Source organism: Epinephelus fuscoguttatus, linkage group LG18 (genome assembly GCF_011397635.1).
Source record: "Epinephelus fuscoguttatus linkage group LG18, E.fuscoguttatus.final_Chr_v1".
NCBI lineage: Eukaryota > Metazoa > Chordata > Actinopteri > Perciformes > Serranidae > Epinephelus > Epinephelus fuscoguttatus.
This window is the reverse complement of record NC_064769.1, coordinates 21,371,127-21,393,277: the sequence shown is the minus strand read 5'-3', so window position 1 is coordinate 21,393,277 and position 22,151 is coordinate 21,371,127. Positions and strand designations below refer to the sequence as shown.

Below are 22,151 nucleotides of genomic sequence, written 5' to 3'. Positions count from 1 at the left end.
ACAGTGTCTCATTTAAACACACACAGGCTTATAGTCACATTTCCTACAGATGCAGCTTGCACACACACACACACACACACACACACTGCATTTAGGCCATCTCATCAACTGGCCTTTCACTGCCCAGCTGCTGCCTTACATTGGGCTTTTTAAACGAGACAGCTTCCATACAATGAACACTAATGGGATAGTTCAAATTTTTTTTAAAGTGGGGCTGTATGAGGAACTTATCAATAATGAGTGTATAGGCACAGTCACACATGAGCGTAATTAATATTGGCAAATATTCGCCTCCCCTTCACTTCCATTCAGTGCAAGCGAAGGGGAGAGTAAAACATTTGCTCTCATTAGCAAAGCAAATTTGCATGATGTGAAATCAAACTTTGGTGAATTTCAATTAGTGATGTCACAGCCTCAACCAACGGCAAAAACAGTACGTGTTGAGGACACATTAATTGTTGAAGTGTTTGACCAGCTGATACTGTATGATACTGGCCATGAAAACTACAAACTGGCCCACATGAGAGATGCTACCTGGCTCACAGTGAGTCGGGAGACAGACATAGGACGTAAGAAAATGTACCAATAATATCATATGTTGCGGTATTTATTAGCAAGCTAGCTTTCCGTGTTTGTCACTGCCCACAATTACCTTGAATATCGCCTCAGCAGGCAGTGGTCACTCCCCTGCATTCTCTCATGTGTGACTGTACTCTAAAACCAGTAGATGGCGATTGGCATGCCCCCAGTGTGGAGAAGCAGACAGGAGTACTGACATAGAAGCTGACACTTAAACTGATACAGATTTTTTTTCAATTTAGGGCATTTGTCAAGGCAGCTTAAAGACGTTTTGCTGCTGCCCCTGTCCTCAGCAGTACATTGCCTATCTTGCGTGGGTACTCCTAACTGCTTCTCCAAACTGGGGGCGAACCGACCACCATCGACTGCAGGTGACACACTGACTACAGACAAGCGCCTCATACAACCCCACTTCAAAAAATCTGAATAATTTATTTCTACATTTATTATTTCCTTAATGCAGCTAGTTACGGCTGCAACATCAGTGCACAGCTGGTCTTTGTATTGATGTTCATGTCACAACCTCAGGTTTAATATTACACTACAGAAGATCCAAGTACTCCCAGCGCTCTTCACCTAATGATGTTGGCAGAACTGGGACAGTGTGGCCCACATGTTGTCCTGCTCTAAGTGTGTCTCTGCATGTGTGTGTGTGTGTGTGTGTGTGTGTACTTGTACATGGGGGACATACAGAAGGAAGGAAGGAAAAGTACACGAGGTGTTTTTTCCTCATTTCTCTCGCAGCCCTGACAGACAGCTGGGTCTCCAGAAGTTACTGCTTAGAAAAGCAATTAGGAACACGGAGCAACCACGGCTCTCTCAAGTACAGCCATAATTTATAGACATGAAATATTTCTCATCTTACAAGTCCTGGATCAATTATATATTAGGAAATTACCTGTGCAGTACCATCAGTACTGTTTGCTGAAAGTACCCTAGCAACTAGAATAGGCATGTAGTAAAACCACCTGCTCTCTCTTGGGTGATTTGCTCATCATTCTCTGCTCTTCTGAACCTAAAAACCTATTTAAAGCTTTCGTCATGTGGAGAGCTGCAGCTGTATAAATGTACCACTGCATGCATGCTCACACAGTTTGTACCAGAGAGAAGGAAGGGGGCTGTGACATGAAAAAAAACAAGACAGGTAAACAAAGTTCAACTTCAAGCAGTCATGATTTCCATTTAAATCCCCTGGGCAATTTGCATATATTAGCTTTAGAAGTCAAAAGGTTGGCAGACAATAGGATAAAGTAGGTGTAACAACTACAGCCCAAGACAAAATGACCCGAGTTTGACCCCGAGATTGTCTGCTGAATAAATTGTGTGACCTGACTGTAGATTTAAAATATATTTGTCACATATTCACTTCAAAATTATTCAAACTCTCAGGACCTTTGACCACAACAGTTGAAACTTTTTCCTCCTAATACATCTCCTAAAACACTGGTTGTCAAACTATGGTGCTTGTACCACTGGTTGTACGTGAGCTCCCTCTAGTGGACATATATTTTTTGATTAATCAAATATATAAAGCTATCAAAATACTTTGTCCTGAATAAAAATACTTAATCTACGAGATCACTAATATGCAATTTTAATCAAGTTTTGTCCTTCCTGTAATACTGTTGTTTACATATCAGGCTGCTACGTTGTCACGTTCATGAAAGCAGTGTGCGCCTACGTCCATAAGTTACGAGCTAAACTGTGACAGCAAGATAGTGAGTGAAGGTAAAATTAGGGTTTAAAAACTCTGCAACTGTGGCTCCAAACTGGGAGGATTAAGAAGAGAAATGCAGATCAGCACCAGAATATTTCAAGCAGCCCTGTTGAAACTGAAGTGGACGAGAATCCAAGTGTAAGCTCTAGGGGCTACTAGCCAGTGGCTAGGAGGGGCTGGACCTTGCGGTGACTGAGAGTTGTGTGGAAGACTTTAAGTGCCAGTTCTTGTGCTACACCTTTGTACAGCGTGGCAGACACCAGTCAACAATAAATTATCTTCTGATTAGGAATAAACCTGCCACCTGCATGAACTGTTAGTAGCCGATAAGGGTGGTCTACTGTACTTTAACATTGGTCATACGGTGGTACTTGGAAAGCATGATATTTTCTGAGGTGATACTCGTTCAAAAGGTTTGAGCACCATTGTACTAGAACTCACAGTCAAACACTCAGCACTACGATTACTGTCCTATAGTTGAAATATAGGTACCCCATTTATCGATTCCTTTAACTGTATGCTTAGTTACACTTAGTTTGTCTTTCCTCCTGAGATCACCATAATCTTCTTGCTAATTCCTCCATAAATAAGTGTATAAATGAATGCAGAAATAAATAAAAGAATAAATACCAAAATAAAATAAATAAAGACAGAAATGCAGAGGTTAGGACCTCCTCCCTCACTAACATACAGACACAGGAATACAACAATAAATGTAATTGTACAAAAATGTAGAAATCAGATTAAGATATTTATTTATGTCTGGCTTAATTATCTTTTTTTTTTTAATCTATTTATTTATTTATTTATTTATACTAGCATGTATTTATTTCTGTATTTATTTATTATTTTATTTATTCATACATTTATTTATTTATTTATTTAGTTAAGTTATTTATTTTTCATTTCTCTGTTTAAATACACACTTACTGATTGATTGATGAGCCCTTACATGAACTTTTTGGAAACGCATGATTTTGAATAATGTGAAGCTTTTCGCAAATTATGTACTGCTGTATTTAATTTAATTTAATTTCATATAATTTTATGTAATTTATACAATTTTGTTTATGTACTTTTATCATAATAATTTTTATTATTTAAATTATTTATTTTATTTTACTTTTATTTTATTCTATTTATTCTTTTCTTTCTTACCAGGGTTGTGGATATACTTATTTTCTTTGTTGAAATGTTGCTATTAATGTTTAATGTTTAAAAACTCAGTAAAAAGGATTGTTCAAAAAGATTGATTGATTGATAAAAAAAATATATATATATATATCAAAGATTACTTTTCTCTGGCTCTTGCCTTTAATGGATTTGATAGTTTAGTGTGTTAAGGGGGAGAGAGAGGGACTGACAAGCAGCAAAGGGCCGCAAGCTGGAGTCGAACCTGGGCTGCTGCAACAAGGATGCAGCCTCTATACATGCTCTAACCACTAAGCCACCAACGCCCTGATTGATTGATTGATTAATTGATAGTTAAGTTATTTATTGTCCTCCATAAGAACCAGGAGGTTTGGCCTTAACTCTTGATATCTAAGTAAAGCCAATATAGTTATCCATCACTTCGAGCCTTTTTTAGCTTTAAAATATACATGGAAATATCCAGAGGGAGGTCGTTCAGAGGTAACAGTCAAAACTTTAAATCGTGTTTAATACAGCACTGTGAGATACTGACTGTAAACCTGGCAAATCTGAGCTCAAACAGACAATAAAGTTAGAGCACCTGGCAGCACGGAGAGATTTATGCTCCAATCAGAAGGCAGTATCTGCAGTCAATGAGGGCACCAGTAATCTAGCCAGGTAATCCCTCTATAGTGACATCCAAGCTTCAGATTAGCCTACCTTGATTCAGATTTAATTCCCAGCTCCAACACTGCCGTTCTCACCGAGGTCAAACGAGTTCTTGGAATTATTTTCTCTTTCCACATAATGTCCTGGAAGTAGCTTCTCAAAGCAGTTTGCAGTAAATGGAGGGTCTGTATACTTCTATCTGTGTAACTACATGCAGGTATGTTGTTGAAATGGGTACAAAGAGCCCCTTACATATAAGTATTAGCTAAGGTAAATAATTACAAGAAGCCTACATGGGGAGAAATGTGCTTTTATAGTGCTTTGCTTCCCGTCTGAGAGGCCTCATCAGCCCAGTTGTTCAGAACTGAGGCCGCAAAGATGAGTACTAAAACATCTTCAAGACCGCACTCCAAATCCAATCGCCTCTGTTTTTGTTCCACTAGGTTTTCTCTCTGCAGGATTCTTCTCCACGCCGGCGCCTTAACTTAGCTTATAAATATCTGTGCCCAAAGTTACCATCAAAGTCAGGCCCTCTAAACTAGGCTGTTCAAAACAGGTCAGGACACAGGTGTGTGTGTGTGTGTGTGTGTGTGTGTGTGTGTGTGTGTGTGTGTGTGTGTGTGAGACAGAAAGAGAGAGGTGTGTTCACTGCACCTGGTAAACTTGATTTAAAGTTCAAAAGTGGCCCCTGCCGGTATTAAGCAGCACTGCTGGACTACAAAGAGGATTTATTCAACCCATTACATTTTATCTGGATCAACTGATGAGTAGACACTCTGTGTTTTATGTTTTAAATATTCCAAATCCATTACAACTGTCTCAATACCTTAAAGACCATTAGCTTTAACATATAAGGGACTTGTTTAAATTGTATTTTCACTCAAAATGAAAATTAGGTTGCTAAATAAATACAGAGCCTAACCTGAAGTCTCAGAGGTTTGTATAGGGGATGAGCAGGTGTAGCTACAGTGTGTAAATAGTGAGCCGAGACTCTATTCATTTTTACTCTGAACCAGTTTTTAACTTACAACCAAAGGACGAAATCTGGCCTGTGATAGGTCACCAGGTACCCCTCCAACCATTTTCTAATTTACAATAAAATTAAAGTTATTCGCACTGGGATTTTTTTGGACTCTAAAAGTAAATAATATGTCAAAGTGCACAAAAAAGCTTCAAAACAGAGGTCCAGGCTCATCCCCGACTGCCCTCAAATACTAGAAACACTGTTGTGTACACCTGACCTGTTTGGGGCGGCTGCAACTGGCCCCCGCTTCCTGTCATTTTACAAAAGTGGCCCCTGAGCCAAGCACGCTGAGTGTCCCTGCTCTAAACTCACCTTCATGCTGCAGGCCAGCTCCATCAGTTTCTTTGCGTTTTCCTCAGAGCGATACCTCTTTGGAACCGGGACACGAAAGAACTTGAGTGCACCCTCGAAGTCTGTTTGGATCAGATCGTCTTTTGATGTCTAAAGAGAGACGGATGGGAGAACATGAGGAACGCGTTTACACAATCAGGAGGAGCCTGCTGGGTGGACATGTATTTTCATTATTGTAATATGAAGCAGCACGATCCTCAGCGACTGAAACAATTTTCTGAACTATTTATGATACATTGCAAGTTTGTGACAAACTAACTTAAAGGGACAGGTCATCCCAAAATCAAAAATACATATTTTGCCTCTCACCTATAGAGCTATTTATCAGTCTAGACTGTTTTGGTGTGAGGTGCAGAGTGTTGGAGATATCAGCCGTAGAGATGTCTGCCTTCTCTCCAATATAATGGAACTAGATGGCACTCAGCTTGTGATGCTCAAAGCACCAAAAATATACATTTGAAAAACTCAACAGCAATGTCTCTTTCCAGAAATCATGACCTGGTTACTCAAGTTAATCCACAGATCTTGTTGAGAGCAGTTTCATGAAGGAACTATTTTCTTTCTACTAAATGACAACTGCCAACCGTGTCACTGCGCAGAAGGAAGTGTGCATCTACTCACGGATAAGAGGCTTGTGACAGCGCAAGATGTAAAATGAATGCATCCTCTTCGGTTAAGCTGTAATGTTAACCAGCTCAGTAGTGCTAGGAGAGCTAGCAGTACATGTGCACTTCTTTCTGCATTATGATATGGGTGACGAGTGTAGTTCAGCAGAAAGAAAGTAGTTCCTATATAAAGCACAACAAGGTCTGTGGATTATCTTGAGTGACTGGGTCATGATCTCTGCAAAGAGACATTACTGTTGAGTTGTGAGTGCCATCTCATAGAGAAGACAGACATCTCTACGGCCAATATCTCCAACACTCCACCACTCACACCAAAACAATCTAGACTAATAAATAGCACTACAGGTATGAGGGAAAATATGTAATTTTGATTTCAGGGTGAACTGTCCCTTTAAGTCTAGAAAGATTCTCCAAAAAATTTTCCAAAATGATGGATCACTTTTTCGAGGCCAAACTCAAACCGAGGTCACACACTGCGGCATGTGTCTGCACCTGCTCACATGTTTAAACTTTTCATGGTTTGATTTTCTATTGGCTCTTGTTGAGGCTTTCTGTTTCTCCTAAGAGCTTTAGATGCTTGGGTTGTTGTTGTGTGTGCATGTGATTGTGTGTATTTATATTTTTGTGAGCCAGCTTACCTTCAGGAGTGCCAAGGCCACGTTGAAAATCACACTGATGCCCTGAAAATAAAGACACATTTTTAATGGTGGATTGAGGAATCATGTCACTGAGTATGCAGTGTGTGCACAAACGGTACAAACTGCACATTTTTTCCGTGTAACTGACTTACTTTAGAATATAATTTGCCATCAATAGACACATATATTTCCAGAATTAGCACCGTGTCTTCTTGTCTACCTTGCAGATTATTTATAAGCACTGTCAGACTTTATGTGAAGTTGAAAAACTACATTCTTAATATCTCTCCAGAGAGGCTCAGGATTTGGCTGGCCAACATTAAGACATCCAGAGACACTCCAGTTGTTTTGCCTGGACCACCCTGCAGAAAGGTCAATCTTCCCCTCAGTCTGAGGTTACATGTGATTTGAAGCAGGCTTCTCTCTCTGTACTTGGGTCTGTCCATCACATCCTAGATCTTGAACAGTCTCCCAGTTCCTGCCACTGCACCGATGCATCATCACAGCATCATTGTGCCCTGCATTACTCAGGTGATGAATGGGGCATGGTTTTTACGAGATGTAGAGCTCAACGTTCAGGCCAGAAAACTATCTTCGTCTCATCATACTAACTACTCTCTGAGGCCGTCAGGTGGATAAACTTTTCACAGACTTTCTCCTAACTGCCAGCTCTTGGAAGAGTGTTCATTGTTCCAAATGTTTTTATTACATACTTCTCACTTCAAACGTAATTATTTTCACTGTGCTTGAGTGCTTGAATTTGCCACAGTCAACAACTTGGTCAGTAACACAGAGAAAATCAATACAAACAGGATGCATGTGTGAGCTCAGTTTAAAGTGTCACAGCAACGGGTTCCTTGGAATACTTATGTATTTCAGTTTCATTACTTTTCATTAGTTGTATTTCCACCCAAATGTAGCACACATTTAAAAGAGTTTTCAGAAAAACAAAACAGAAATGTATGTGCTTGTGTATCCACTACTGTTATGTGAGTATTGGGAGTTGGTTCATCAAAATAAGCAGCAAGTAGTACTAATTCTTCACAACAAGATGACTTAATTAAAAGATTGCCAGTCAAACCTCAAATGAAGGACAACAATAGATGTATAATTATGGGGCACACACTGGACAATGGATATAGAGTGTTTTTAACAATTAATATTACAGCTCTGTGCTCTTAGAACAGCAGTGATGACAACCCTGTATGCGCATAATCATGTTCAAAGCCATCCACAGACAACAAAGACAGCTTGCAGTGGAATATGCAATGACAGTACATGGTGACTGTACATCATCTATTCATTCACTGAATCTGTTTCCATTGCACTTAGATGCATTTAACTTTTATTGATACAACTTTTCCACCTTCCCTAGGATTGGAGATTTTTTTTGTTTGTTTCTGGCGTGTCCCTTCAGGGTTTTTATGCACATTGAAACAGGTGGATGGAAACGCAACCATCAGTACATGTCTAATAGTATGGGAGACTGTGATTACATATTCAACATGACTAAAAGTGCATTTGTTCATATTTTAATAAGTATGTGTAAATTGCAGACAGTAAAGTTGCATTGTGTCTTTTGTTACCAACCTCACACAGTAGCAGGTCAATGATATGGAAGACCATGTAAAGAGGGAACTTGGCTGTGAAGAGGGTGAGGAACCACTGGGAGGCGTACATGTGTGCCTCCAGACCCACATTCAGGAAATGGGTGTACAGGTCTGGTATATATTCCTGTTTGAGACAGAGAGAAAGCAAATGATGGATGGACAAAATTAATACAGAGACAGGAGCAAAGAGAGGTAGACAAGTAGATGGAAAAGAAAAAGGTGAGATAAATTAATAGAGGTACTGAATCAAAAAGTTAAATGTATATGATGCAGGATATCTCTCTCAATCATCACTTATGACCCACTATAAGTGTGTGGCCATCTATTTATCTGCAGAGATCCTACCCTCTGCCTGTATTGTCTTATTTTCTTCTGATTTTGCTGTGTATGGGATGGTCCTGGGCACAGCGCACAGGTGATGTCGGGATTTTATAAAAAGGTAGCAACCATGTGCCAGACTGTGAGCAGTATGCATCCAAAAGGATGCTACAAAACTGTGTACAAACAGGCCCAAAAAGAACACAAATATAGCAAGGTGAAACACCAACTGGACAAGACTCCTTCCAAAACAAGAGTGAATCTGGGGTTGTTTTTTTACTTTTACTTGTGAGCTCTGAAGGAGAGGAAGGCTGATGAAGAGCAATGAGGAATGGGCCTATTGTCTGATGGACAGGTAGGTTCTAGTGGTTAGCTTAGTTACAACAAATGTAACATTACTACAATAGTAGCTCTAAATGTTGTTTTTACAAACAGTAACCATTAATTCCTGCATAGGACACCTTTAAACACAGAAAGACAGGAAGTAGCACCAGTCAACTCAGTTATTAGACCAGTTGTACACACACATCTTTTTAGTGTGATTATGCATGAACACGGTGAAGTCAACCACTGCTGTGATGTACCATCAGAAGAAGTAGTTAAGATCTGCAAATTTCCCCACACATATACCTGCATGAGTCTCTCAAGTTGGAAGAATTTGCAGTGCAGATCTTCAAAGTTCTGCTTGAAAAGGTCCCTGAGCCCGTAATCAAACATGATCTTGACCAGCACGCTGAAAGCTTGCTCCTCCGGCATCTGAAGAAGACAACCAAGAGATTTAGTAACAAGTATCACTCCACCTAAAATCCTAATAACACAGGATTCAGATTCCCTTACTTAAAAGCTTTCCCATTTATAAAACTACATGAACCTATTGAATAGGTCCTTATATTGTTGTTACACTTTGCACACCCCTCCCTTGACACTATTTGTCCACTAGGTGGCAGTGTTGATACATTCCTGAACTGCAGGAGTGCTTAATGGAAAGCCAGTGTACCGTGACAGACACATTATGTATTATTTATAAAAATAAAATGTGGGTGTCCCACCTCAACTGATGGAGGAAGAATCCAGACCTTTTACTTAAGTTAAAGCACCAACACCACACTCTAAAGATGCTCAACCACAAGTAAAGGTCCTGCTTTCTAAACTGTCTCTAACCTACTTAAGTAAAAAATATTTGAGTATGGTTAGTAGTTTATTATCATATATGATGTTATGATGTTTTGAATTGATATTACTGCTGCATTAATGTGTGTTGCATTTTACAGCTGTAGACGTGTGTTGTGTGTTGGTTTTAACTCGCTCATATACTCTTGCGTAGATTCATCTACAGCAATGCATCATATTCTTTCAGATATTTAAAGAATATGTTTGTTGCATCGCTGTCCTGTGAGAACCACGTATCTCTAAAGATTTAACTTTTCATGGTGTCAGAAGAACAGCCTCATTCTCAGCTTCATCATGCAGCATTTTCCAGCTGCTCCAAGAGGGTTTTTAAATATTTAGCTTCAGAAGTAAGAGAATTTTCCCAGCACAAAAATGAACATGTCATCCTTTAGTTTATCAGAACATTCCAGATCAACACATCTGGAGATAAATGGATTTCCCTGCACAGAAATAGAAACTGTATTTTGAAAAGTAACTGAAGCTGTAAAATAAATGTAGTAGATTTAAGAGTACAATATTTACATGTAAGATACTGTAGAGCAGAAATATGAAATTGCATGAAATGGAAGTACCTTGACTTTTTGCTTAAGTAAAAACATTTAGTTACATACCACCACTGCCTACCTCACATCCAAAATATTTCTCAGACTGTTCTTGTGCAGTAACAGTACATCATGCCTATCATATCTTACACTGAATATACTAAAGACAAGACATTCAAAGTAAGCCAGGCCAGTCCTTCAGCACTGCAGAATGTCAGAAAAAAGATAGATGTCACATAAAAACAAAACAGTCCCTCTCAGCTCTTGAAAGTGGATTAAAAAAGGATAGGGTAGGATTGTTGTTGAACTCACGTGCAGCAGCAGCACAGCAGCCAAGAAGGATTGTCCCTGGCAGTAGCCAATCTCCTCGTCATAAACAGAGTAAGCCTGAAGGAGAGCACAAAGGCAAACGGACACACGGTTAATAAATAACTTTCACAGTCAATTCAGAAATTGATGGAGGGGGGAATAAATGATGATATGATCCTTTGCAAGTGAAGCCTGCAGCTGATTCAAACCAATATTTTTACAGGTACATTCAACAGTATTCAGGTGATTCTTCAACTTCTGTGATTTTTGTGTCCCTGACAGAAACAAGAAAAACAAACTACACCTCTTAGTTTTTATTTTTGTCACACTTAGACGAGACAACACCAAAAGGAACAGACAAATTAAGTGATTAATGTGTCATCATTTTTATCATATAAAAAGGTGCCTTTTATGTGTTCATGTGGGTTTTCGCTATATTTCTTTAGTTCCTGAGCCAGATTGTGGACATTCAACCCTACTTGATTTGAAATTTTAGACAGACAACCATTCACGCTCACATTCACACCTACGGACAATTTAGAATCACCAATTAACCTGCATATCTTTGGACTGTGGGAGGAAGCCGGAGTACCTGGAGAAAACCCACATTGACACGGGGAGAACAAACTCCACATAGAAGGGCTCCCCCACCACAGGTTCAAATAAGGAACCCTCTTTTTAAAGAAAGGATAAAAAGGTGATAAAGTAACGGTTGAGAATCAAACAGAGAAAGGATTAATAGTAAATAAATAGAGGGGGAAATATAAAGTAAGCTAGTATGATAATGCATAAACACACATGCATGGATAAACCTACATATCTGTCCATATTTTCACCTGTACACAAATGTAGAAAAAAAAAGAAAGAAATTACTCTTTAAAACCCTTTAGGGCAGAGTCCTTCATCACTGTTTACATATGATCCACACATGTACTCCATTTATTCCACTATTTTAAAAATTCTTGCTCTTGATTTCTGATTCTACAGGTTATTCTTTCCATTTCTGAAATGCTGTTTACATTTATCTTCCACTTATTAAATGATGATTGAGAGGGTTTTAACCAGTTCCTCATCATCTGTTTTCATGAATCAGAGCCTGTTTAATTCAGACATTTTTCATGTAATATTACCTTCCTCTTTTCCATGAAAAGCACACCTGTCCCTCTGGGTTACTGTCATTTCCACCTCACGCCACAAAATGCCAAAACAAAAGTCAAGGAGGTTGTTTCTTTTTGAGAGTTTGAATACTTTGTGACCACAGCAATAGTCCTGTGACAGGACATCACTAAGGGAAAGTTAGCTCCATGAAGGGAACTGAAATAGGAAGAAATTGAGGTAAATTCTTTGTAAAATCAATAATGTGTTTATTGGCTGTCACTTCCGAACTGCTCATATTTCCTTTGAATGTACAATTATTAAGAAAAACACTTCTGACGTAGTGCATTTCTTGTATATTTAATGCTAACACTAAAACTGACAACAGCAGGCCAATATATGATTTTTAAAAATGTGACAAACTATCATTCATACAACAGTCGATCCCATCTCCGTTTATTGTGATGGAAAAGACATATGGTAATGGAAATTACAATCTCAGTGTTTTATAACTTAAAATATTGCATCAATACATTTCTCTGAAGATGTGTTAGTTTCTCTAAAATGTTCCAGACATAAATGGACCATCGTTGAAGAATGACCCATTTATGATTTCAACACAGAATCAAATGATGCAATTTAATATGAAAGAGAGAAGAAGAGCCAAAGTCAAAACGTTGAGGGTAATTTCAACAAAAACACCAAAATATTTTTCTCTCAGGAGCTGGCAAACCGGCCCGGGGCAAGTTTAGTGTCCGTAAATACTGAACTTGTATTTGACAGGTAGTGAAAAAGATGGCTCAAGCTACACTGGAAGCTTTACGCTGCTTTAAATCAAACAGAATACAGAGAAGTAGAGTAATTACACACACACAAATACAGACTGACGTTGCAAACCACACGTCATATCAGTCAAATATAACTTGTATAAATATTTAGGTCATGAACTCAGAGCAGACTTGTTTGGCTACATAGCACTTGAGTGATATTGCACAAGTCGCTCAGAGTAGTATCTGGTCATTTTTATTCCCTTTTTAGAAATCTAAAGTTGTTGAAGTTTGTATTCTGTATTCTATCAAACATACTTGGCTGTTTTGTGAAGGGCCTCATTACGGGGTTTAAAATAGCACTATAAGAGGACATAGATGAGTTAAGTGTCTGAAGTGAGGCACAAAAGAAGTAAAAATGACCATTAGACTGTATAAAAGTCAAACATAGAGGAAAAGACAAAGAGAGGGGACGTGAAGGGTCGGAGAGAGATGCTGGCATTGAGGAAATGGCGCAAATGTGAGGGGAGGGAGCAAGAGAGAGTCATGGCCTACTGAGCTACAAACACAAATAATGAGAACAAGTCAAATGGACAGAGTGTGGATCAATCCACACACAGAGGAGAGGGTGGGCCCACTGAATTATTCAAACACACCTGAGGAGGTGCTTGTCTGGGAGAGAGATGGATGCCCTCACCTGAGTTATACATAATGAATGACACGAAAACAGCGAACAAACTGCAGCCAGGCCACTCGTGTGGGATTACAGAACTACATGGGCTGAAATGTGCCTCTACTGTATGTGCACGTGTTCATTCTCATGAGAAAGGAATGTGGCACTTCAAGATCAATACATATTTTGTGACAAGTTGCCAGGTTTGCGTACATGCGTGTGTGTGTGTGTGCTGTGCCGCTGTGTGAGGGTCAGCTGTGCAGCAGGACTGATTATAGCAGAGTCTAGTGTGTGTGAGTTTGTTCGATTGGAAACTTATGTTGCTTTTCTTGACAGGCACTGAACTCGCTGAACCACCCAGAAACAGAGTGGCTGTTCAGGTAATTAATGAACTGCTGCCTTTAGCGCCAACAACTCTCACTACTGCTCTACAAACTTTGTCATCAGACCTACTGTAAAGCAGGTCATTTATACAATGATGACACTGTATCAGAGAGAAACATGTGATTCCATTTCACATGCATATCGCTTTGATAGGGTCTAGCGATGAACATCAGAGCTTCCAAAAAGACTAATTGTTTGTCTCCAATTACAGTTTTATAAGACGAAATCATCCACAGAAATGATGTGATTATTAATGTGTGTCAGGGCCGCAGTATTCATAACAAATTCCTCCCAAAAAACACTCGTGACAGAGGCTGAATGTTATAAACTAATCCATGGCGGACGGGTTGTAGAAATTCCACCAAGTTTAGTTTTTATTTGTTGTTTGTTTCCATGTTTATCAATATTTTACAGATGTATTTTCAGGTGCATTTGTTGCAACTCCAAATTAAAGGGCCTATCCTAGCTGTCATTGGGCGAGAGGTGATGTGCACCCTGGACAGGTCTCCAGACTATCACAGGGCTGACACATGGAGACAGACAACCATTCATGCTCACATTCACACCTACGGACAATTTACATTTATATCACACCAGGAATAACCGGGGAACTCAGTTCGATTGGGCTGGGTATGCTGAAAAATTTCACACCTTCATTTGGTTCGGTTCACTTTCACACTGCACGTTTTAAAGTGTGCCTAACCACCTGGACAATGTCACGCAGTTACAACAGCAGAACAGAAACAGAAACAGAAAAAAGCAAGAGGAAGAAGAAAACCTGGCTCATCGACCGGCCAGGACCGAAAACGGAAATCCATCCACTTCAGCCGGCTTGGTCACCACAAAAACACCACACTAAAAAGTGCACTGCGCTCTACGTCACTTCATCAATTTAGTTTGCTGGATAGTCCGTTTGCAATTCCTACTGTAAGCGAACCACACCAGGGTTCAATTGCAAGTGAACCAAGATCCCCAGTTTTCAAGCAGACCAGGGTTCACTCGTTTGGTCCACACCAGAGTTCGAATGAGCATTCACACCACTTCCAACAAACCAAAATATCCGTGGAAGCAGACAAGGGTTAGTTTAAAGCGGATGAAATAGCGCCAATGTGAATGCGTCATAGAGACAGACAACCATTCACGCTCACATTCACACCTACAGCCAATTTAGAGTCACCAATTAACCTGTATGTCTTTGGACTGTGGGAGGAAGCTGGAGTACCTGGAGAAAACCCACGCTGACATGAGGAGAACATGCAAACTCTGCAGAGAAACCTCTTGCTGTGAGGTGCCAATGCTAACCACAGCACAAAACATAAATGTAACCGATAAATACATTTGATCCAATTTTAAATTTTAAAGTTTTTTGCTCCTGAAATCCATCCTGAATCCACCCTTCTGCTGGGATCAGGATAGTCCTGATTTTGGGATACAGAGATATCCAAATCCTACTAAAAAGTTTTTAACAACACATACTAACAGTTGGATCCAGATCACAACCAAGACTGAATATTGTGATCTACTCAGATTTCTCTTTCTTATTTTTCTTCTGGACAACCCATTTTCAAGATCCGATTTAATCTAATACCCGAATGTCGATCAGTTTGCTTCTCAACAACTGGGCCCAGATAAAGACAATACATGCTTGTTTCTGCAGTTGCTTCTTTCTGTGGCTTATAAACAGCTGTAGCTGTTTGTGAAGCTTTGTCCACTGCACTGATTCCTTTTAATTTGTCATGTTTGACTGGCTCCATAATGCCCTGTGTTGACTTTGAAAATTAAATTTAAACATCCTCTATCATCGGTGTGTGTGTGTGTGTGTGTGTGTGTGTGTGTGTGTGTGTGTGTGTGTGTCCCACCTTGCAGATCTTGTAGAGGGAGTCTTGTCCATCTCCTCCAGTGTCTTTGAAGTAGTCATGAGCTGGGAATGTCCTGTTAATGTCCCTGGTGATGGCACTGTCCTGAGGGGACTCCTAATAATGAAACAAAGGAGGGCAGACAAAAAGATCAAGGTGAATAAAAGAAGTGTGGATGGTGTGTCACAGAGAGGGAGATTCATCCAGTAAAGAATCCACAAGAAGTTTTATTAGACAGCTGCTGGGAAAAAAATCCCCCGGGGTCCAGCAGCGGTCAGTGTTTCTCAGTGTGCGGTGCCAACACGCTGTTGAGATTTACAGTGCAGGTCAGGATGAATTACGGGTGGCACAGAGTGTTCTCTTCCACAGTACAGGCTGTGCATCTCTCCCTGTATCTCTATTAGTCCTAATCTGTCAATTTTAGCTCTAACGGTAATGAATTTAAAACCTGACAGGTAATTATTATGTCACTTAAGCTTAGATAAAGAGAACTAACAATAGTTACTAATAAAAAAGATCTGACAAACGGTGAAAAAGGAAAACTGACAACGACAAAGAAATCATGTAACACAAAGAGAGATTCATATTATCTATCACAAAGTTTTCACTGACACAAATAACATACTGACAATTCTCCCACCACCGGTCGTGGGACTAAAAAAGTCAAGCATTGCCTAAAATGGAGACAGTTTGGGAAATATAATTTACTTATGACATACTGCACATAACTCTTTGCGCTCGGTACTAAGAAAATCGCTGACACATTGCTCTACTTGAGAGGAATATCAACAAGGAGGTCGTTTAGAAGAAAAATAACCAGAGACCGAAATACTGTATTGTATAACAGCAGGCTGATAAGAGGGTGCTTGGCTTTCATCGTCACACCTTCTACCAACAGCAATCTGAACTGTAACAGAATGAATCAACAAGACATTTTGCCTGGAGAGTGTAATGGATGGATGATAAGGACAGAGTTGTTTGGAGGTGAGAATGAAAATGTATGCACCAGGAAAAAAAAAAAAAAATCACACGGGAAAAGAGCTATCAGCAACATAACATGAGGGATCAAGGGTGTTGTTTTGCTGTGCATGTGTACTTTTTCTTAAAAGCACAAACTGATATGATCCTATTTGGGCTGAGTGATACACGAATCTATAATGAGAACTGGATACAGGGCCCTGTTTATTCCTATGAAAGTTCCTCAGCGGTGCAGGAAGCCAACAAAGTTCATCTTCCTCTGTATAAAATTACCCGCATCTAGTGCATTGTTGAGCCCATACAGTAAGTGCCCTATAGACTCTGCTGCTATTTTCCAGTTTAGCCCTCCTCTGACTTAAACGGGGATAAAATTGTTCAGTCGTGCGGCTCTTCTAGACCTTTGAAATGTTATCTGACTGAAAGGATCAAATCCCAATGGTGAAACAAGTTGGTTTTTTTGTAGGGGTTGTGACGACTGATTTACAGATGTCTCTTTCCCAATGTAAGTCTATTGGAGAAAGTCCTGGCGTCACGTGACAGACTTAGAAGTTGTAGTTACATGGTTTGTCCACACATCTTCCCACTGGCAGCACAGAAGATCTATACAGCCAGCACAGTTTCAAGGTGGACACCAAAGATTAGTGTCACCATTTCAGTATCTGACTAAATATCTCTTCTGTTACTGAAGTATGACGTTAACTAATGGCCAGAATTTATGCAGAATATTATAATGTCAGAGTGAAGTTGACCTTTGATCTTTTGGATATAAAATGTAATTACTACATCATTATATCTTTTGAGACATTTGTGTGAAGTTTTGTTATAATTACCATAAAAGTTCTTGAGTTATGGCCAAAAACATGTTTTTTTTGTGTTACACTGACCTTGACGAGAACGAGACGAATGAAAGGTCACACTGACCTTGAACCTTGACCACCAAAAACTAGTCCATTCATTGTTGATTCCGAGGGGCCACATGCACCAAATGAGAAAAAAATCCCTCAAGGCATTCTTGAGATATCGACTTCACAAAAATGGGACGCATGTACATCGAATATTATGTTTTCAGGTTCGGAGAACCCGAAATATAATGCCTCTGGTTACAGCTATCATCAGTGCGGAGGCATAAAAAAAAAAAGATAATGTGTCGACACAAGATCAGAAGAGATTGTTTACAGTAAAGAAACACCGATACAAGTACAGAGGCATGTCCATATTCCCAACTGCATACAATATATACACAAGCCCGGGGCAACATACGTCTCTGGGATATCCCTCCACTGTGATGACAAAGCACAACACAGTGGAAATACCACACACCCACACACACAGCCACAGATCAGTAACTACTCTACTAACAAAGATTAATCACCCCTCATTTCATTATTGATGTTCAGTGTATTTGGAACAAACAGCTTGTAAATAAGTAATGCTACTCCAAGACACCCCGGCCATTACATGACAAATCAAACACACATTTAAAAACATCTTCATATAGTGTTTGTAGGTGAAGTGGCTCTGAAGTTTGGACTGCATGTCATGTGATGTAGTATGAAAATGGGGCATGTATTTGATTTCGCAGGCAGAAATCCGTTTTGGCAATCTTTGTAGACCGGTGCTGCAACCCTGCTTTTATATTATCAGTGAATAATGAGAAAGTCGGCAAGAGCAAAGGAGGGTTTCCATTCAATCAACAGCTAGTAATAATAATGCCTCACAAAGTTTGTGTTAAATGAGCGAGTTAATGTGATCCTCCATTGATCCCTGTAGTAACATTTTCCACTACATGTCAGAGAGCACTCCTTTAGTTTTTCAGCATCCTGTGCCTTGTTCAAAGGCACTTTAGCAGGACTAAAGCTTACCACCAGTTCTTGGAGGGCTTAAAATCCCTACTAAGAAAACCAAAGTGCATGTAAGTTAAAGCAGAAGTCCTTGAATTTAAATCACCAATATTTTTTTAAGTCTCTTGTTCTCTTTGTAGCTAATTATACCCTCTTGGTCTCTCTGTTACTGTACCCATCAAGTCCCTCCCACTCCTTTATTCAAGGTTTCTGCTCCAGCTCCCACAGAGGAAGACAGTGAAACAAAAATAATGCGAGTAAAAGAAGAAATGCAGGAAGAAAGGAGTACTAAAACAAAGTGAGCTAATGGGGATCAGAGGCCAACACCAGGGGGCCATTTTTTTTTTAAGTCCATTCCAAAACTTCCACCACACCCTGTAAGTCATGGATGCTTAAGGAAGTTTGAGTAATGTTCACTGTTAAGAGTAATTTTGGTTGGAGGATGACCCATCTCTCGGTTGTTATACAGTTGGTGTTTACACAGTATTATACAAATGGTGCATTAATCTATTGGTCAATCAACAGAAAAATAATCAGAACTATTAATCTAACCAAAACATTGAAAATTGCTGCAATTATTCTGGTTCCAGCTTCTCAAATTGAAGGATTTGCTGCTTCTCTTGGTCATTTATTATTGTAATCTGAGAACCTTTGGGTTTGGACTTCGGGAAGTTGTAATTTGCATTTTTTCCATTATTCTTTGACATTTTATAGATCAAATGATTAATCGATTAATCAAAAACCCATTGGAAGATTAGGGGCTCATCACAAAGAATATCAGTAAAGTTCAACCGGGGTGAACTTAAGGCTCTGATAAGGTGCACACAGGTGCTCCAGAAGGCTTGATCTAGAAATTGGTATTGATGCATTTCAGAGCGCAGGGGTGGCATTAGTGTGACCAGTGTGAAGAGCCCATTACACTGGGCTACAGTCTCTCAGTGAATGATAAGGATCCATGTTTATACAAGCACCACTTAGCCATACTTATCTGAAGTGCTGAGAGCATGTACAAAGACCTCTGACATAATGGCCAATTAGCTTCCTCTCTGTCTGTGTGTCTATTCAGTTAAAGCGAGGTTTGGAATGAGGGTAGCGTGAGAGGGGAGAGAAAACATATCCAGTGTCTCATGGTAGTGAACGGAAGTGTGCGAGCGAGTTCAAGCCATTCAGAGAAAGACAAATAGAAAAGAGAGATAATGCTAAGGATACTGTATCTCTATGGAAATGTATGTATAAAAAGACAGTAAAGGACAAAATGTATTTAAATATGAATTCAATATTATGGCTTTGAGAGATACTTAAAAACTCAACCCATGTAGGCTTTGAATGTGGCTATAAAGGGTAGGCTATAGCTGGTCACCTTGGACTGAGTCGGTTACAACTAGGGCTGCCCCCTAATAGTCAACCAAACGTTAGTCGACCAGAAAGGTCATTCGTCAGCAAGATTTCAGTGGTCGCTTAGTCACAGAAAAAACAAACAAACAAAAAAAAAATCAACAAACAAACATGAAACTCTATGAGGAGCTGCGCCTTGTCAAAATAGATCAAAGTCTATATGACTAGATCATGTGGGAATTTAATTTGAAAGGACAGACACAGGAAGTGGCCACGCTCAGCAGTCAGACAGAAGTCACATTAATTTCCAGAGCTGGTACCTGTGGTTATTCCACAGGCTAGTTAATAACATGTCGGGCAGGAAATCCAAAGTGTGGGATCATTTTGAGAAGATGAAGGACAAACTCAAGGTGATATGTAAACTCATCTTCATTGGTCGACTACAAACATGACGTATCATCTGAAACATGGAAGTAGCTACATGCCCATTAGCCATTTAGCACAATCATTACTGCTTTGTCAACAGCGTCATTAACAGGGGGCTAAATTAATATCATAAATATGCGGGTGACTAGTCAACTAGTGGCCCTAAATGACGACTATTGGTCAACTAGGAAAATACTTAGTCGGGGGCAGCCCTAGTTACAACACACTCTGAAATCTCTTTTGCGGCATAATCGACATTTGCCCTTAAAAAGATATTTAATAAAAATATCTCTAAAACATGTATCCCCTACTTTCATCATAATCGCTATGGTATATTAATCATTACTTATCTTGTGTGCCAGAAACTATATATGTTTTATTTTTTTGGATGTTTCTCCAACATCGTCCTATTGCACAAACTTGTTTAATGACACACCGTGTCAGTTGAAAGCTGTAATAAGAATGTTGCTATTGCAAAGGTGACAAATTTGTTTTGCCACAGATCTCTTTGAAGCCAACAGTCTAAGCCCCAATCAACAGTTTCCCCATTCTTGAGAATCAACAGCAAATATTGTGGCAGGTATGACAATCAAAGACACCTGCAACAGCTACAACTTCTCACACTCAGTTTCTGTTTAACTGACCAAACAAATCCAGTGGATGCGTCGGAGCACTGTTTCCAGTAGGGCAGACACCTTCTTGTCGGTCAATTGATTGGTTGGTCAATATGATCCTATTCGACCAAATTCTCATTGGTCGAACAAACGCTGGTGTTACTTGAATCAGCATAAGTGCTTTATCGTAAGCAACTGGATACGATATAGCACTTATGATTACCGTGACCTGGATGACTGAGAATCTTCACCAACTACTTGAATAAGGCCACCTTGGCACTTTCTTTCCCAGCTGAAACCACCAAGTGCTCTTCTAAAAATGCCCAGCTAGGAGTGCTTGAAGGCATTTTGGGGGCATAGCATTTTTTTCTGCTTTGGTTGCATCTGATTGCTATGATACAGAATATCTTAAGAAATAAAAATGTTGGAACAAGGTAGAGTAGGCTACTTGCTGAGTCAGCCCTTGCTCTGGATGAAAGTAAGGCTGAAATACGTAGAGAAAGACGACAAAGCCATCGGTCTATGAGGCCAGCAGTGTTAAATTTTCCTTCCACTGTGTCCAGCTCTTGTACATGTAGGATGTGACAGTTGGTCATTCTGGTATTTGTCCCACTCCTCTCAGACTGTGACTTGATAGCTGGGTATAAAGTGACAGAGTGGCTGCAGCGATTTTACCCAAAGACGTAAAATGTGCAGCACTCGGTTGTCACACTACCGGTGACTGTTGCACAGTGTAAATACTTAGCGTTCTCATTGCGAAGAATTAAAAACATATGCAGGCCTCAGGAAAAAAACACTTCGGTGCACACAATGCTAACAGGGAGAATGCACTCAGTGAACTGTGACCGATTTAGTTTATTCAAAGATAATATGCAGATTTTTTTTTCCTATTGACGAATCAATTGGTTGAATTTTAGTCAAGCAAGATTTTCTTTGTTTATTATCATAGTAGTAATGTACAGAAATCAAAGAAAACTGAATGGAAGTGAAGGAACAAATCATGTTCTTCTGGCAGGCGTAAAATAAAAACTCTTCACTGGGGGTAAGACCAAAATGCCAAAGCCACTGTGTCTGTATCTGTGTGTGTTTGTGAGTGCGTCTAAAGCTAGGAATAAAGTACCGGAGTAGGGCTTCCGTGGGAAGGCTGAGTAACTGGCCCTCTATTGTTTATGTCCCTGATTTTCTCTGACTCAACACAATGGCTGACATGTCATTCTGTTATTCTTTCTCTGCTCCTGAAGGACCCTGCTGAGATGCCAAGAGAACACGAGGTAATATTCATCAAGCTCAATACAAGCCTTTCTCCCCCACAAAACAAGCCAGAGTGCTTCACTTAAATTATGTCACTGGATTCAAACTCGTAGAGAATGTGACAGTACCTTTAAAGTGTAATGAGACAAGCTTTTTACTTTAACGAATCATTATGAGGTAAATGTTGATTGCACAATGTAATGGCTACAGAATAATGACATCATCTGCGTTTAGATGGGTTCCCTAC

At 39.6% G+C, this 22,151-nt stretch overlaps 1 protein-coding gene across 3 annotated transcripts in view; it reads right to left on the bottom strand.

The window, feature by feature from the left end:
- The window catches only part of LOC125905492 (rab GTPase-activating protein 1), a 99,095-nt gene that overhangs the window by 20,177 nt on the left and 56,767 nt on the right, over nucleotides 1-22,151 (bottom strand). For all 3 annotated transcript variants that reach the window (XM_049603453.1, XM_049603455.1, XM_049603456.1), the window contains 6 exons: nucleotides 15,463-15,576; nucleotides 10,688-10,762; nucleotides 9,294-9,419; nucleotides 8,326-8,469; nucleotides 6,736-6,777; nucleotides 5,433-5,561 (listed from right to left, as the gene is read on the bottom strand). In XM_049603453.1, the coding sequence (XP_049459410.1) occupies nucleotides 5,433-5,561; nucleotides 6,736-6,777; nucleotides 8,326-8,469; nucleotides 9,294-9,419; nucleotides 10,688-10,762; nucleotides 15,463-15,576 (630 nt within the window). The remainder of the gene's footprint in view (nucleotides 1-5,432; nucleotides 5,562-6,735; nucleotides 6,778-8,325; nucleotides 8,470-9,293; nucleotides 9,420-10,687; nucleotides 10,763-15,462; nucleotides 15,577-22,151) is intronic.